This window comes from Empidonax traillii, unplaced genomic scaffold (assembly GCF_003031625.1).
Source record: "Empidonax traillii isolate 1590-97213 ecotype Southwest subspecies unplaced genomic scaffold, ASM303162v1 scaffold84:size2688230, whole genome shotgun sequence".
NCBI classification, from domain to species: domain Eukaryota; kingdom Metazoa; phylum Chordata; class Aves; order Passeriformes; family Tyrannidae; genus Empidonax; species Empidonax traillii.
Genome location: NW_020955277.1, coordinates 125,212 through 143,478, shown reverse-complemented (window position 1 = coordinate 143,478; position 18,267 = coordinate 125,212). Strand labels below are relative to the sequence as shown.

The 18,267-nt window shown below is 48.0% G+C and overlaps 2 protein-coding genes across 2 annotated transcripts in view; one reads left to right on the top strand and one right to left on the bottom strand.

Moving 5' to 3' along the window:
- PAH (phenylalanine hydroxylase) overlaps window positions 1-7,603 on the bottom strand; it is a 36,834-nt gene extending 29,231 nt beyond the window's left edge. The window contains exons 1-2 of the mRNA XM_027881126.1: window positions 7,465-7,603; window positions 3,496-3,603 (exon numbers count right to left, since the gene is read on the bottom strand). Coding sequence (XP_027736927.1) covers window positions 3,496-3,603; window positions 7,465-7,506 — 150 coding nt within the window. The 5' untranslated portion in view covers window positions 7,507-7,603. The remainder of the gene's footprint in view (window positions 1-3,495; window positions 3,604-7,464) is intronic.
- Window positions 7,604-15,914: 8,311 nt separating this feature from the next.
- Window positions 15,915-16,964, top strand: ASCL1 (achaete-scute family bHLH transcription factor 1). Its single transcript, XM_027881124.1, has 2 exons — window positions 15,915-16,726; window positions 16,932-16,964. The coding sequence occupies exon 1, from the start codon at window positions 16,048-16,050 to the stop codon at window positions 16,702-16,704; it is 657 nt and encodes a 218-aa protein (XP_027736925.1). The 5' UTR covers window positions 15,915-16,047; the 3' UTR covers window positions 16,705-16,726; window positions 16,932-16,964.
- The last annotated feature ends 1,303 nt before the right edge of the window (window positions 16,965-18,267 follow it).

Genomic DNA, 18,267 nt, shown 5'->3' with positions numbered 1-18,267 from the left:
CTTTCTTTAAATGTGTGACTGTCCTTCTTCCAGGCAGACTGCCCTTTTTGGACCTTGTCCATCGACCTAACCCTGAAATGCATAAAAGAGAATATGAATTAAGACTAAACATGAGAAAAAAGTGGAAACAATCAAGTACATTTTGGACATAAAGCCAGTAGACATAAGGAGCTGAGTACATGGAAGAGATTCCTCAGGAAAAAAAGCCTTCAAACTACATAGGAAAACCAACAGCTGTCACTGTAGACGCATACTTGTGTACAACTGGGACCTGAACAGAAAACTAGAGTTTGGGTCTTTGAGCTAAAAAAACCCCATACATGAGAGCATGCAGTACTCTGTCAACTGCATGAGAAACCCTGAGAGATGTTTGAGTAGGACAAACATTACTGTTTCCACAAAACACATTGATATTCTCTTAAACTTGGTGTCTCAGTTAAAGGACATAATTCTGTGCCATGAGCACTCTGTAGCTATTGGTCTTGTGCCTTGCCCTATCTGAATTAGGCTTCCCTACCTTCAGTTCATCCTTGCCTTCACAATGAGAGCTTATCCAGTTCATCTGGGCTGTGTTTGGACACTACTTCCTTCCCTGGGTGGGTTGACTCTTGGAGGAGTACAGATTATATCTGGACTGGGAAAGAGTCATGATGCTTGATGAGCCAGCAGTCCTGGACCTCATGATATCTAGGGGCAGACTGAGACTAGAGCACACCACAGCTCCTTTGGGCTCTTGCTGCCTGTGTAGAACAAGCTGTGACAGGAGCTAAAGTCTGACCAAGTTTCACCCCAAGCACAGGAGTAGAACACGGGTAGGATGTGCACCTGGAAGTGAAAAGCTGCTCCTGCATCTCAGGAAGGGACTCAAGAGTGACTGAACAGTCCACCTAGAGTAACAGAATTCTTTTTTTCAGCTTTTAAAGCAAGGAGAGGATGAACCTCCCCAGGTCCACATAGACACGTCCTTTTCAGAAAGGCAGCCCCTGTGCTGATGGCACCTCAAGATCTCTCCTTTCTTTAGGTATCCCCTCAATTCCCTGTGTCTCAGTCTGTATCTTGCTTCCATGCTTCCTTCCCTGTGAGAGGGTTTATTTTCAATCTTTCATATTTACAGCTCACTCAGCCCACCTTCTCTCCCCTTCATGTCCAAGAGTAGTTTTACAGATTGGCTCAAGAAGACGCAAAATCCTCAAAGCCAGTGCTGGAGGCGCTGTCTCAATCACTCTCAAATGTGAGCTGGGAGAGAGTTGAACTGTTCTCTCTTCCTTCCTTCCCAGGAATGAGTGCCCAGAGAGACCTCAGCAGTCTGGGCAGCTCTCAGCCCCAGCAAGGAACAGAAGGTCTCCGAACATGCCACACATGGTCATCAGCACCAGCATCTGCACGAGGTGTGGACCCCCTGCATGAGGGTCAACAATTGCAGAGCCACATCTGGTCCAGGGAACAGCCTGATCATATTTTGTGGCTTTTTTTTTTCTCCTTGTTTCTTACTTCATGTGGTTGCATGAAGCAATGACAGACAGAGCAGCCATCCTCACATCTCCCTGTGATGTCCCCCTGGGACAAACCCACTGCATTTCCTCAGGCCAGCAACAAGCTGGTGACAGAAGCCTGGGGACAGGGCAAGGTATCTCCCTGCCTAGAGGAGCCCACCAACAGCGAGTCTGAACTAGCTCCCATAACATCTCACAATTAATGTTACTAAGCAGTGAAGGAGTACAAGAGGAAAAAAATTCTCTCAAGCTCTTTCTCCTTGTCCCCACTCTTCATCTGCATATTACTACTTTTCCTGTCTCTTCTGTGGATCTAACTGAGCACAAAGTCTGTGTCTCTGAGGCCCCATAGTTATGGCCCAGGTAGAAAAGGGAGGAGGTTACCCTGTGCATGTGGGTCTTACCCCATTGTGCAGCGGGCGAGGTTCTTTGAACTGAGTTAGAACAGCCCAAGAGCTGCTCTGGTTTATACAGGAATCCTCTAACAGGAATTCACTAACAACAGCCCTGAGGAGCTGAAGCAGCAGGTCAGGCTTGCACCATTAAATCCCTTTCTCCCAACCCTACATCCACTTCCACACTATATTGCCAGCAGCATGTAAAACTGATATGACAGCACCTATGCACAGGTCTCTTGTCAATCTCTGGTGCTGGAGGAGACTAAAAGTTAGCACAGAAAGAGTTAGCTTCATTGGGATGGAGAACCACCACAGCCAATGGTGCAGACATCTTTAGCTGAGTCCCAGCTCCTCAGCTGCCATCAGGGTCACTGAGAAAAAACATGACTTAGACAGTCTAGTTTAGGTCTTTGCTTTGGGGCAAGAGAAGTCACATTCAAGAACTGGCTACTTCTCTCTTTTCTATACTTGCTCTCCTACATATTTTTCGTTAGAGCTGACAGCAATTTGGTTACTAGACAGTAATGCCCTTAATAAGAGAATATCGAGAGTCTCCTTAATTCACTTACAGATGTGCACATCATTGACATACAGACGTTTTGAAGGATGGTATTACAGCTGTCAGTTCACAGACAAACTTGCTCTGCTGTCATTGGTGTGAATTTCCTTTCATTCTAATGAATCAGGTATGTCCTATAACCCATAATTATTTTTCTTTTATATCAGTAACACACAAACCTTTCATTTCCTAGTAAATTCAATTTATGAATGCAAAATAAGCAAGTCACACCTTCTTGAACCAATATAACAGTGTATTTGCTTGGGAGCAGAGAGTACACAGCTGTGTGTATTGCAACACAACCATCGTGCATTGCAGGGATTTCGTGCTTTTTAAACAGCATTCATGACATCTGGGAAATATTTCTACAAGAATAAATAGGCACACAATGTCCTGAAAGGTAAATGGCTTCTTTTTTTCCCCAAAAAGCTTCCCAAATCAGTCAGTACAAGTTACGCCTCTTTGGTGTAAACAAAGTGCTGTAATTTTGATGCTATTTTGCAGGTAGCCTCTACTCACTCTGTAGAAGTACAGGTACTTCTCACGGGTGGAAGGTGGTGGGTTTATTTATATCAGATTTACTGAGGTGGACAAGAGCCAAGATGACAGTAGCTGCCCCCAGAAGAAACGCTTCATGCAACGTGCCGTATGAGTCACATGGCTCACATGCATGTTATATCTGACTTACATGTTATAAGGCAAATTATTTGGGTATAAATCAATCTTAGGTCACGGCCCAATTCACCCCTACCTCTTACTCAAGCAGTTACTGTGGAATATTTCCTTCTTAAGTGAAAAAAAATGCATTTTTTTCCACTCTCTTGTCAAAGGCAGATGTTTTAATTTAAAAGTCTGAAATAGAATTTTAACTTAAAAAGGCTACTTCTGCTCCAAGACTTTCAGCCCAGAAGAGAAATGCATGCTGCTTTCCCGCGTAATGGCAATGAAATAGAATAACAAACGTGATCTCAAATACCATGAAAAAATGTTACTGCAATATAAAACTGTAAAGGCCTGGTCAGGTTTCCTGAAGGAAAACATTTACCTCAAATGTGCGTAGGACTTTAGCCAACGCCCCAACTTCTTCTTTCAGAGAGAAAATCAAAGAAATCACACCATTTTTATTTTGGGACTCCTCGATGTACATAGATTCCTGAAAGGACAGAAAAGAAAATATGCAAACAAAAAAGGTTTACACTGGAAGTCAGTTTTACTTTTCTCCATTTCCCTTTTGCACTGCATCAGCAATGTAAAGAGGGTATACAATAGTGGGAATCAAGGCAACTTGACAGAAGTAGAGCAGCTCTGGGGCTGCTCCAATTCATGATGGTAGAGACACAAATCCTTTCTCTCAAACTTGGGTCCTTGTGGGAGCAAGGCAGTTAAAAAGGACATGAAAATAACCCAATATCACCTCTGCCTGGCTTCACCTGTCAGGTATATCAAGCTCAGGGAGGACTGGAAACATTACTGCACTTCGGTTTCAGCTCCAGTGCAAAGTCCTTCCCTCAGGCTTTCTTTTCATTAACACTCAGGATTAAGCGGAGCAACGTAGATGAACTCTGTGCAGAGGTGGAGACCATGATCTGTGACTCATTTCATTTCTCCCTGTACCTTCCAGGTACCCCCAGCAGAGAGGACATATTCACAAGAGGTATACGGAAGGTGATTTAAAAACAGAATAACGACATCAAAGAAAGTAAAAGAAACAAAAAAGGAAAAAATGTTGGAGCAAACATTTAGGTCTTCCCTAAATCCCACAGTCACTAAAGACTCAGTTCGGTCAAGATGTGTTTTCATTTATGTTTGTTCTCTTTCTCTTATTGATTTTCTGCTCTGCAAATTCCAAAAAGGCATTTTCCAGTGCTCTCAAGAAAGAAGAATGTTTATTTTAACTGTTTTCAGGGTTCTCATTACTAGAATGTATTTCTTTTCACAGAAGCCCTGTTAAGCAGGGAAGAGCTATTTCAGCACTTAAGAAGTAGGAAACTGAGTTCTGGAGTGAAGTCAGATTTTCAAAACTATCTGGGTACTTGACATAGCCTGCTGAGATTTCAAGAATCAATTAATTTTTTGATGTCTGAGTAAATTTGATGCATAACCAGCACAAACTTTTGGGAATCACATTAATGTCGTATTTTGGTTTGTTTCACTTCTTTTTAACTTCGACTGGCCTTGGGTAAATTGCCTCAATTAGTATTTCAAAGATCACACCAGACATCTGCAACACAGATGGGTCCTGGTGTAACAAGTCCTGGGCCAAAACTTGGTTCAAGGTACCAAATCAATTTTACTTTATGAAGATCCGTATTTTCAGTCAGAGCCTTTCCTCTGTTAAGCTATTGCTTAACTGAACATATAAATCAGAGTATAAAGAGTCTCAGTTCCCAAAAATTGTCCTCAGAAAAAATAGCCTTTGTAGAAGACAAATTAATAGGAAAATCCAGTTGCCCTGAAGCCATAAAGCTCTTGGTGGGAGTACATTTCCAGAGCTATGAAGAACTGCCTTCTTTTGTAAAGTAAATAATTGCTGATTCTTCATGCTATCTCCAAGGCTGCCTCCAAGGTTGCTGCTAACCTGAGATTTTATTTTCAGAGACTGGCAACACATTTTTCTATCTGGCTGTATTTCCCGAGGCTGCAAAGGTTTTCCAAATGTTTTTTACCTTTATGGGGACCTTCTATTGGGAACTAGAGTAGAAGTACTGCCTTTATGCACTGGAAGGAAGATTTCCATCTGTTCAATTGTGACACTCACCACAGCCTCTCCGTGTCTCCCGGGTCCTCACCCAGCCAGGGAGTCAGCCTAGCTCTTATATGGTGAGGACCAAGAGGAGAAGCAGCTGGAAGTGGTGTGTCAGCTGGCTAATGAAACCCATTTACACCTCGAGCAACCACAAGGGAAAACAATGACAGCAGTCTGGCAAAAGTCAAACCAAATGACTGTAGTACAGAAATTTTGTGATAGTGTAACCAAAACTGTCATCTCAAATACTGTCTATGCATTGCTTTGTCCTTCTGTTTTCATGCAGCAAAGCCAAAACTGTGCTACACTAGTCTTTGCCCAATGGGTCAAGAATTTGGTTTTTATGGTCTGAAGTGAAACTATTTTAAAAGACTTGCAGTATATATTTAAAATACTCTTGCCAGGTCATGCTGTGAGAACCAACTCATAATGATAGATTGACTTGAATTTGCAGGACAAACAAAGAATTTGTGGTTTGGATACTTGCAGGGGATATAATGCAAGGTTTAAGTCCTGCAAGGTAATTCTGGTGGCAATTGATCTCTTTATATAATAAGAATACATAAAAAAGCCTTAAAAAAATCTTTCCAAACTCATTGGCCATTAGTCTTGATGTGTTATCAGCTGCTTTCAATCTGTCCCCAGTCATTTTCCCACTCTTGTTAACTGATTTATATTGGTGCTTAAAAGTAAGACACTGTAGAGGGAGTAGGCACCAACACTGTAAACAGCATCATACTTGCTTAATTTCTCTCACATCTGCATATGCACTCAGTTCACTAGAGGGTCTTTTTACAAGCATCAGTTCACACCTGAGTCTGTCCACAGAGGTGACAAAGGGAAAGAAGACTGAAATGATTGTTTTCCTGGTACCCAGTTCTTATCAATATATATGAAGGCAAAGTCCATCAATACACACTGAGGACAATGGCAAACAACACATAAGCAAATGTAGTGCGTAATAAATTAAGTTCTAATTTTCTTCTAGATTATTTTTTTTCCAGGAAGTAAAATAAGAATCATTTGATGAGCATGAACAGCCATTCCCGGACCCAGTACAATCTCAAAGATAAGCGATGTGTAGATGCAACAATGGGTTTACCTGAGCACCATGCCAATCTTTATTTTTAGTTAACCACTTTGCACATAGATTGATATTGCCATTCTGACACCTGTGACAGTACCGGGGCTCAATAACATAATCTTGTCAGCCTTCTAATCCATTTATGAGATGTTTAGATAAAGCCCTTCAGAGTGAATTCCAACACTGTTAAAGCCAGAGAAAGTTTTTCTTTCAATTTCATGGATACAAAATTTTTAACCTGTGTTGTAACGTCCAGACTTACTAGATAGACAAAATTGTAGGAGAAAAGAGTGAAAAATATTTCAAATTAAACAAGACTCCTAAGTTACTTCTGAAAATGGAACTACTCTCCAAGTCAAATTCCTTAAGGCATTTAAATGCTGATCTCCCACAGATGTCATTGGAACCAAGCAATTATACAACTTGGATAAGTAGCAAGGTGAGACCCTATAGAATTGTTGCAGGAGTTCAGCCTCAGCACACAAAAAGCAGTAGGAAAACAGGCTTCCTTGCCAGCTCTTAGAAAGGTTTGTATAAATTGGAACCCTTTTTTGCACATCTTGTACACTTTGTCTCTGGCTTCAGAAGTGTTGCATAGGACACATACGTGCAGAATGTGGTCCTAATAATTAACCATGCTGGCCTCGGGTTACGTCACTTGTCCCTGCAGTAACATTAGTTTCTGTAATCGAAGGGCATGGGCTCCAGGACTTTCCTGTATTTCCCAAAACAAAGGGTTCAAAGTCAGTCAGTAAACATTAAAGAAGGGGACATCAAAGTCCCAAAATTTAACAAATAGCTCTACTAGAAGAAACAAAATTTCATCTATTTTCCTTTCATAGAAGAAGACAGCTTTCTTTCATCACACAGGTTTAATACTTCTAATAACTGCTGGTCTTTTCTGCTTCTTATTCTCTTTTCCATGTATGCAAGGATAATGTTGCAATGTTTATTTGCATTCTTACTGCACTTTTGCAAGCACAATTAACAACAGACAAGGATAGGCTGCCCCAAAGAGAGCACAGTGGCAACCAAACACCATAAAGCATCAAAACAGGACATGTCAAATCCTCCCATCTTGGGTCAAACTGGCTGTCAAAGAGTGGGGGACAAGATTTGCAAACAGGATTGGGGCAAACAGGCACCCCTCTGCAAAAAGCGGGCACACAGACCCCATCACCTACCTGGAAAGGGTCGCCATTCATTTTGCAGTGCTGTGAGTCCATGTTGCAGAGGCAGCGATGCCCACACAGTGAGGCCCCTTTGCTGCAGCAGGTGAAGCCTTCTGACCTAAGTGCAGTGGACAGAACTTTGTGCGGAGGTATTTAAAGTGGAGCAAGCAAGGCAAAGCCATCCCCTCCCTCCCCTTCCCCAGCTCCCTCCCCTGGACAACATGCCAAGGGGGCGTTCTCCCTCCACGCCCACCCCACCCACCCCTGGCACATGAACAAGCCGCTCCACACCGGCCATCCCTTGTGAGTTCCATGCCTGCGCGCAGCGGCTCTCCAGCATATTGTTTCTATCTGCACCCAACGTGGATGAGCAGCATGCTCTGAATTAACAGTCTTCCTTCTGCTGATCAACATCAGCTGTTTTCATTTCTTCACGTCAACACATCGTTTTCAGTTCAGCCTCCTGCCCATCCATTCCCACTGCAGAGTGTGTGTTCAGCCTCAAGTGGGCTTCCCATTGGAGGTCTCTCTACTGGAACAGACATCAGATGTTCTCCAGGACCTGCTCATTGGATGTCAAACGCCAGGCACATTAGGCTCTGCCACAGCGCAGCAGCTGAGGGATTTGTCCTTTAATAGGGCCTTTTGGGGTGCTTCCAAGAGGTCAGAGAGCAGGAGACATCACTCCACTCATCAGACACTAGAAAGAGACACCCAGTGTAAGGGAAGCATGAGACAGGATTTAGACACATGAACCTCACACTGGGGTATGAGCCTGAACATGGAGAAAAGGAAGAAGGTAAAGGAAGAAAAGGAAAAGGAAAGAGTAGGTCAGAGCTCTAGGGCAGGAGGATGTAGAAGATGTATGTACTCTTGTAGGTAGTGCCAGCCATGGAAAGCAACAAGGGGGACAGGGTGGGGGACATAAATTATTTCAGAAAATGTTACGTGATGCACAGGTAACACACTGGGCCCTGCTGGCATTGTGGAAGCAGGAGGGAACAGGAAAGATGGAGCAGTAGAGGAAAGGGAGGCTATCCTAAGTAATTGCCAGCAGTATAAAAACTACTGGTTTTTATCTACTCACACAGTAAATTCACTACAATAGCCAGTATTTTGTGTCCTGTGTTTGTGCAGCTTGAGGCATAGTCTTATCCATGATGGGAACACTGAAGGCCACCCTGAGAAAACTTCCTACTTGGTTTATTTTTCAGTGAGATTTAAAAAAAAAAAAAAAAAAATCAAATGCATGTCCTTTGGCTGGCCAAAGTAACTGTGGCATCCAAAATCATAAACTATGCTTTCTGTCGTTAGTTTCTGCCTTCCTATTTCCTCATTGTTTCTCTTTTCACTAATTTTTTATCAGTTTTACTTCTCTGTAGCTTTTTATGTGCTTTTGGCCTTTTCCCTTTTTTCTCCTCCTTTTTCTTATGTATGTTCACACTATCTGATGATAATGGCAAGGAAAAGTGAAACATCAGGTATCCAAAATACTACTCCTCCCAATTATTTGTTTTGCCTCCTTCTACTCCCTGCTTTTTCTACATATGTTGCAAACTTTACCCTTTTTGGTACATAGACATAGCAGTATCACCAGTGCATTGCCACCAGTTCACTGTTTAATCAGTCTGGACTGTCAGAGGCTGCCAGGTAGCAAAAGGCACTGGCTAGAGGAAGAAGTGCTCCTGCTTGCCAGCAGGAATTCCCAAATTCTCTTCTTCTGGAGCAAAGTGGTGTGTGTAGGGGTGTGGGAGTGTGTGCCCAGTGCTGTTACATGTAATTGCATCAGAATTGGTTAGCTTGGACCATTTCAGAGTCCAAATTGCTAGAGCTTCACTGTTGTCTTTGAAGTACTAGTTCAGCACACCAAGCACGGATTCATCCCCCTGCAGTGACATTACTAACTGTAAATTCCCACTCGGGTTTCAAGTTGCAGTGGCCCCTGTGTGAGCACTTGAGCTTTGAGTCTACTAATCCTGCTCTAGGCTTTGCTACAGCACCATGCAACCCCACTCCTTTCAAACATATGCAGCTATGCACTGGTGTCCCACATTGCTTTCACCTAAAAACACACTTTCTCCCTCGGAAACACACACTGTCTTTGGGTGCACACACACACACACACACACGCCCACACACCACATGCATCCGTTCCTGACTGTGCTGCTCAGCCTAACAGGGCTCTTTGCACTGAAAATTGGCAGGTTCCCCTGGCCGGCACAAAGCAGGTTCAAAGGGCCACGGACTTTGGCTGCTTTTCAGACTGCTCTTTCCTGCCTTTGCCTTTAGCCAGTATTTGCGGAGTGGTGGCTTTCCTAGATCTGGGAGTCTTCTTATCTGGGCAGGGGTGTCCCTTCCTGTGCAAGGACACGTTCTTTCTTTTCCCTGCTGGTTCAGAATGTCCCAATAGATGTGAGGGAGCAATGGGAAAGAGGGAGAGGGGAGATTTTCTAGCGAAAACAGAAGCTCACGGAACATCCCCAAATTAGGAATCCGTGAGTATCTCAGGCGATTTGTGTGGGAGGATGGGGAGCAATTCCCCTTTTCGACATCGTGCGTGCGTTTACCAGAGGTGTCGGTGTGCTGTCGGGGTCCTTTGCTCCCCAGACAGGCTGAATGTCCTCACACCCCAGTCTGCATCATGGCTGCAAAACCGCCCAGCCGTATCCCCTCTCTTTACAGAGCCGGGCTGCCCAAAACCTTAATGCTTTTTGGATGCACCCCATCTATCCCCTCCCCAGAGGATTTCCCCTGGCTCCTTACCTCCGAGGCGCCAGTGGCCGGGAGGTGGCACTGTGTCCTCACGGCAGAGACCGCTGGCGACAGCGGGGGGACCTCGGCTGTCCCCGCTCCTGCTCTCCCCGGGGAATAGGGGGGATCCATCTCCCAGGCTGCAGCAGGCATCACCCAAACCCTCTCCCACTCCCGTCAGGGGACAGCCGCCTCGGAGGTGCCGGCAACAAACACCCCCCACCCCTCACCCAGGTCCCAATATGTAGGTCTCCAAGAAGTGGTGCTGAGGGAAGGCGCAGGGGGGCAGCCCGGTGTGATTTATCCCCCGGGGCTGTGACGGACACGGGACTCGTGGTCGCACAATGGGACCACCCGGCGGGGCCGGCGGGCGAAGGGCCCCGCTCCGCGGGCGCAGAGGGCGGTGGGGGCCGGGCGGCAGCGCCCGGCGGGACCCGCGGAAGCTGCGGAGAGACTACTGGGCCCGGGCTGCGGGGGGAAAAGAGCTGCCTCGGGGATAGCTTTTTTTTTTTTTTTTTTTTTTTTTTTTTTAGCCCTATATGCAAACTGTCACTTCAAGTTAGCACAAGACCTGATGTAGCTCATTAGCATGAGCTGTATCTAATATGCTTAAAACCTCTAATTATTTATTATGCCCTAATTGGCAGCCCAAGAAATGTCTGCAAAGTGATGAGTGTTCATCCCAAGACGCCTTTCAAGGAGAATTCAGCAGTGTCCCTGGTCAAACGTCATTTTTAATTCTTCCTTGGAGCACAGGCTTTATTCGTCTTATAGATGATACAATGCCAAGAAAACTCGAACATCTTGCTGTCCCAAGAACCAGCCTTCCTCCATCCTGGGCAGGATGGGCAACAATTACTCACGAATATGGTTTAATGCTCAAAGTTCTTCTTTTCATAAGGTGATGCTTAGGAAGAGACATTAAACTTTATCAAGTATGCAAAAGTGTAAACAGATGCTCCTTGAAAATTATTTACTCGAAGGAAAAACCGTCAGGAGAAAATAATTTTCCTGATTTCTGAAAGTTTTGAAAACTATATCCACATAAAAGCTGTTTCAAAATAAGTTTGCCTCTCTGGGGTCGTCCTTCCTTCCCCCCACCCCCTGCCCCTTCTAAGTGCCTTTTTTTTTTTCCTTACAAGTCTGTATTATGTTTCTTCGGGCTGCACCAACTATTTATTTATCTTTATTCTTTCTCTCTTTCTTTTCATTCATTATTCTCTCTCCCTCTTTTTTTCCCCTTTCCTTGTGTGTGTGGCTTCTCGGTCTGATCTGTAGCTTGTTACCACCCACTGCACGCTCTCTCCTGCAGCCGAGGTGTTTCTATACAAACTTCAGCGTCCAGTTGTCATATTAATTATTACACTGAGTAATGACTGAAATAGTCAAAATAAGGGGAGACTCAAGAGAGCTTTTTCTTGCTGCTCAAAGATTCAGCAAAGAAGCCTTGCAACAAAGCACTAATTGGTCCCCAGAAATACTCTGACAAGGCATGGAAGATAGGTTTCATAAAGCCCAGCAATTGTGAAGGGGGAAAAGATCCTTGAATAGACCCCACGCTTCTTTTCTAAACTCTCTTGCTGAGCAAAAAATGGACTGCTTCTTGAATACTGGACTGATCTTGAATGCTATACCCAGCAGAGAAAAAAATGCACCATTTATTGTAAGTTTTTTTTCCAGCTATTCATGTGTTCTATGTGGAGAATAAGCTGGTTTTGTTTACCATGAAAGACCTTTTACTTTATTTTCACTCTTGGGGGGGAAGCTGGAAAGGGGAGGGGGAGGGCGAGGGGAGGGAGAGAAACACATGTGCCCAAATCCAGACGAGCTGCCTACTGTAACAAAATGGAGTGTAACAAATCCTACAGAAGTCCCGAATGTATCGATTCTTTGAAGATCTATATAGATTAACGACTTTCGTTCTGCTTTTCCAAGACAGCATTTAATCATAACGTAAATGGCCTTTAAAAAAGAAAAGAAGTGGAGAAGAAGGGGGAAAAAAAAAAAAAAAAAAAAAAAAAAAAAAAAAAAAAAAGAATAACAAAGTTGAGGTTTGGTTTTTTTTTTTTTTTAAAAAAAAAAGGCAAGGACTTCAAAAGACTTCATGAGTGTGGCTACCATTTAGATACACACAAAAGTCACTATAAAATAATGACAGTTCAAGATTAGAAAAAACAATAATAATAAAAAAGAGAGAGAGAAAAAAAAAGCCCAATGAAAAGGAGAAGGGCTATTTATCATTATGTTAGAATTAAGAATTTAAAAGTGCAGGTGCAGGACTGTGCATAGGAGTGGGTGGAGGCGGGGGACCTTGAAACAATATTTATTATCTCCAAATCTGGCAGCCCTAGACCCCTTAGTCTGCACAGTGAGTAGACAGGAGAGCTGGTAAGATTGGTATCACCTCAGACAACACGAGGGGTGAGTTTGTTCCCTGGCGGCAGTGGATGGAAAAGGATCGTGCTGAGCCAAGGGAGGAAAAGGCTCTGCCCCACATCCTTACACTCACACAAATATACCCGGAGCTGGGGTAAGCAAGAAGGTACAGGACCACAGAGGCAAAATTACATGAGAGTAACACTTCATGACCTCTGGAACTCGGGGGTTTTCCCTTCTCAAGAGCCCTCTGAGACTAGAGAAGGAGGGACCTGGAAACTCCACTCTCATTCTGCCATTTCAGGGAAAAAGGACAGGAATGTCCCTATGTGGTGTTTCCATGCCTCTTCTGGAAGTGGGTTGCTCCAGAATAATTACGTGACTTAAATATATATATATAGTTTGCAGGGCTGCAATTATTTTGGTATTTCTTTTACCACTTCCCAAAGTCACAATGTGGAGCCGGTGATGCAACAGCTATTTCCAGCAAAGACAATTCTGACGTCAGACAAGGGATGTTGAACAAACCATTCAGAAGACTTGGAACTGAAGAGGGAGAACTTCCTAAACAGAAAATAAAAGCAAACATTTTATCCTGCTTAGATTTGGCTGTCCTGCCAAAGAGACAATAAAATAATTTGAAAATTTTCACATGCAGTTAGACAGTAGGATAAAAGTCAAACTCAGTGGCCAGTGAAGAGGATCCTGACGTAAGTGTGTCAGAGGTTAGACCATACGGAACTACTTCACCTTTCTCATCACACATGCATTAAAAGCTGCCATGTTAAAAAATTACTAAAATATTAGCTAACAGGTGCACATTAAGGTTTTCCTGTAAAATGTTGCTGCTTAAACTCATGTGCATCACTGTTTAAACTCGTGCAAAACCAGGGTCAGGGATCCAGTGGTAGATGAGAAGTGATTTCTACAGCTCCAGGCTGCTGTAATTGAGGTCAGCAGCAGAGCAGGGCTTACTTTTGCACTCATTTCCACTGAAACCTGAACATGGACTGTGGAGGTCCCCTCCTTCCACGCTTTAGAGCTGGTGTGAGCGCCAAGGATTAAACCCTCGTATCAGGGACTTCCTAGAGCCGTAAGTGTTACCCGTGGTGAGACCGTCATACCATGGCTCTGCTCTTGTTACTGCGCTGAAGAGCACACACGTCTGAGTTTACAGAATGGAAAGGTACAGAGAAGTGGAGATAAGACAGAGCTGAAGGCAGAAAACATGTTAAAGCTTCCAGAAATACTTGGATATGTGAAAGGCAGGAGGGCAGTGAGAGAAGGCCATGCCAGGGTCCTCACTGCTGCTCATGCCAAGAGCAGGTCCACCAGCACGCCTCAGTGCTGACCCTCACCATATCTTCCAGGCTGCCTATACTCCTGCAGCCCCCAGGGTCGCTGTGACCCCCAAGACCTGCCAGCCTCAAGCTCTCAGCACCTCAGACCTGCTTTTCCACATCTGTCCCTTTTCCACATTTGAGCCACAACTGAGGGTTCACCTGGGAGCAGGGATAATGTCCCCTGCATAGGCCAGGTCCATTCTGACTCCCCAGTAAATGCCATTGCCTGCTTGGACCTGCTTCCACTTCGCAGGGTGCCAGGGGGATGGGTTGGGGCTCAGTGACTTCCTCGGTGCCAGCAAGCAGACCGTGGCTTGGGAATGGGATCTGGCAGTGAAGGGTGAACTGACTTCACACCTGCTTGCTCTGCCCAGCATACCCATACTTTATGCTGCCCTATGAAACAAACCTCCTCCCTCCCGTGCCGGACCTTGGCAAGGACCATCCACTTGGGACGCGCCCAAGAGGGGTTTGTTCTTTCTCTCCAGACAGGCTCGCCCCGTGGCGCTCAGCATTCCAGAGGGGTAATTCGAGGTGACTTGTCCCGAAAAGCCTGCTCTGCCCTGCTCTGCGCTCAGCCGTCCTCCTCCTAACACCCACACCAGCTCACCCGCCGTTGTTGCTGGCTAATAGAGCCATCAGCCCGGCCACGGGGCGTGTGCGGTGCCGGGCACACGAGGCTCCGGCCGCTGGAAGCGCGGGGGACGACAGCCCCCGGGCGGCGGGTCGCAGACACTCGGGCTGGCAGCGCCTGGTGAACCAGGGGAGCGATACCAGAAGCCCCGGTGCTCCCCAGAGAAAAGGGAAAACCGCCCTTCCAAGCTCCCGCACGCAAAGTTTCTCTTCCCAGCCGTCCCAGCAACGGCAGGGCCGCTTCCCCGGTGGGCACGCACCAGCTTGCCTGCCTGCCCACGCCACGGGCCGCCTCCCCGCCTACTCTTCCCGCACCGCGGCTCTCCCTCCCCTCCAAACCCTGGCAGATGCCTCTAAGGTGGCCCTAGCCCGACAGCGCCCCGACGACAGCCGGCGCAGAGGATGCCCCGCACATCCCAGTACCGCCCGCACCCCCGGCTGCTCCGGCAGCCACCCCTTTCCCTCTCCCTCATCCCGCCGTAGCAGCGCTCCGGCTCGGCCCCCGTCTTCGCGGGGAGCGGTGGGACACGGCAGTGAACGGCGCTCGCCCCCGTTCCTGAGCTGGGCTCCCCGCTCTCCCGTTCTCCCGCATACATTCCCTCCCCCGCCAGCGGCCCGCGCGCGCCGCCTCCCGCCCCGCGCGGCGCCCCGGCGGGTGTTTGCTCAGGGCCGGGAGCGCGGCACGCGCCGGGCGCACGCACTTCCAACAACAAACCGCGAGCGGCGGGGGCGGCGGGGCGGGGGCGGGGGAGCGGCCCCGGGGGGCGGCGGGGGGGGCGGGGCCGCGCCGCGGCCAGCGCGTGTGCGGCGGGGCAGCGGGGAGGGGGGGCTGTGCGGTGTGGGGAGGGGGGTGTGTGTGTATGGGGGTGTATGTGTATGTGTGTGTGTGTGTGTGTGTGTGTGTGTGTGTGTTCGTGCGCGTCCCCCCCCCTCCCCCGAGCTCCCCCCGCGCTGGAAAGGCGGAGGCGCTCCGCGGCCGCGGCCGGCAAAGCCGGGGAGCGTGGAAGGCGCAAGGTGCAGGGTGTGCGTGTGTGTGAGCGCGGGGGGGCGGCGGGGGGAGACTGCGTGCGTGCGTGTGTGTATGTGTGTGTATGTGTGTAGGAGAGGAGGGGGGGGCGAGCCCCGTCCGCCCCTTATAAGAGACACAATCCTCAGCCACTTTTTTGCAAAAGGGGCTTTGCAAAGCAGCCTGCGCACACGCGAGCGCCACGAGCCTCCCCGCGGCCGCCGCACGGAGGGCGAAAGGGAGGGGGGCGGGCAGAGCCGCCCGCCGTCCCCGCCGCCCGCCCGGCTCCGAACCTCGCTCCCCGCCGTCCCTCTCCCCTGCCGTTCGTCCGTCGCCTTGATTTTTTTTTTCCCTTTAAGTGAACGTCGCAAATTTTTTTTCCTTTTCCTATTTTCGATTTTTTTTTTTTTTTTTTTGTGGTAGTGGGGATACGGGGACCGGCCGCCGCTCGGGCGCCCCCGCCTCGCAGAAGACGCCCCCGCGCCCATGGCCAGCGGCAGCCCCGCCAGGATGTCCAGCGCCGCCGGGCAGCCGCCCTTCCTACAGCCGGCGTGCTTCTTCGCCGCCGCGGTGGCCGCCGCCGCCGCTGCCGCTCCTCCGGGGCCGCCACCGGGGGCGCCGCCGCCGCAGCTCAGCCCGGCGGGCGGACAGCCCTCCCCGGGCGGCAAGCCCTCGGCGCCGCGGGCGGCCAAGCGGCAGCGCTCGGCCTCGCCGGAGCTGATGCGCTGCAAGAGGCGGCTCAACTTCAGCGGGTTCGGGTACAGCCTGCCGCAGCAGCAGCCCGCGGCCGTGGCGCGGCGCAACGAGCGGGAGCGCAACCGCGTGAAGCTGGTCAACCTGGGCTTCGCAACGCTGCGGGAGCACGTCCCGAACGGCGCTGCCAACAAGAAGATGAGCAAGGTGGAGACGCTCCGCTCCGCCGTCGAGTACATCCGCGCCCTGCAGCAGCTGCTCGACGAGCATGACGCCGTCAGCGCCGCCTTCCAGGCCGGCGTCCTCTCGCCCACCATCTCGCCCAGCTACTCCCACGACATGAACTCCATGGCGGGCTCTCCCGTCTCCTCCTACTCCTCCGACGAGGGCTCTTACGACCCGCTAAGCCCTGAGGAGCAGGAGCTACTCGACTTCACAAGCTGGTTTTGAGCGCCGGCCGCCCTGGCGGCAGGTGGGTATGCGCCCGCGGAGGGCCGGGGGGAAAGCGGGGGACGGACGCGGGGCGGCGGGGGCGCAGCCACCGGGGCAGGGGGCGCAGCCGGGGTGCCCCCGCGGGCGGGCGCCGCGTGTCCCCCGGTACTTACGGGCGGCTCCGCGACCCGGTGCTGCGCTGGTCTCGGCGCGGCTCTGATCTCCTCTCTCTTTTATTGTTACAGGACAGTTACAAAAGGGAAAAAAAAAACAACAAAAAAACAAAAAGCAGACAAACCAACCCAACACAAAAGCAGATCGCACACAGAGAGACAGAAATCCACCCAGAAAAAGAACCTGTTGCGTTTCCAGCTCCCCCGCCGTCGGAGGGCGGTGCGGGCACGTCTCTCGGCGGGCGGGCACAGCGCTGCGCGCCGCGGGGGCGGTCAAAGCGGCCGCCCCTGGCCCCAGAGCCCGGCCGGCCTTTGCACTCCGTCGCACTGCCACGGACAGTGCCCCGGCGGAGCGGGTGTCCGGCGGGGGAGCCCCAGGCCGCGGGAAGGGCGCTACGCTCCTCGGCCGGCGGAGGAGCTCTTCTTCCTCCTCCTCCCCAGCAGAAAGGCGGGGCCCCCCCCGCACCTCGCCGCCGCTGCGGCCCTTCAGAGACTGGCGTTCATCACCTGTGGACAAAGTTAGTTTCCCGATGTTTGTGGAGATGCTGAAGTTAAGCTATGCTGTACTCAAAGAAGTCCCTGGAGCCCCGTCTACCCCCCACCTCCCGGTGCCTCTCCTTCCCCTCACTCCAAGCTTTTCCTCTCGTTTCCATCATAGAATGCTTCCAATCGTTGTTGTTTTTTTTTTTTTTTTGTGAATTTTTTTATGATAAGAAAATCTATTTGTATCTATCCTAACCCGGTTGGGGATATATTAAGCTATTTTTGTACATAAGAGAGAGAGATTTATAGAGGTTTTGTACAAATGGTTTAAAATGTGTATATCTTGATACTTTTTTTAATATGTAATGCTTCTTACCTCTTCATGTTTAGACTTGTAGTCGACGTTACCTTACAACTGCCATTTTTGTATGTGGTTTTGTAAAGGACTTGCATTTCCTCCAGATGTACTTTAGCACCAACGTGTCTTACTTTATAGAAACTTTGTTAATGTATTAATAATGTTATTAAACAATGTTCAAAGTGAACAAAGTTTATGCAGCTATTGTCCAAACGCAAAACGGTAACCATTTGTTTTTATATGCTGCCTTTTGAAAAAAAAAAAAAAAAAAAAAAAAAAAAAAAAAAAAAAAAAAAAAAAAAAAAAAAAAAAAAAAAAGAAGAAGAAAAAAGAAAAAACACACAAACAAACAAACAAATCCCCTACATCACTGCCTTTTCTTACTGTTTTGTTACAAACTTACAAAGGTCCTGGGTAACTCTTGTTTTATACAAACTAGTTTCGTAATAAAACTTTTTTTTAATTAAAATTATCAGCTGCCTACCGCATGCAATTTTTTTCTTTCTGCTATTGACAACGATGAATGTAAGGACAGAATGCTAATTGATGTTATACCGGAACTCAGTT

Excerpts from the sequence above, each read along its gene's own strand:
- ASCL1 (XM_027881124.1), top strand. The coding sequence starts at position 16,048 with ATGGCCAGCGGCAGCCCCGCCAGGATGTCCAGCGCCGCCGGGCAGCCG.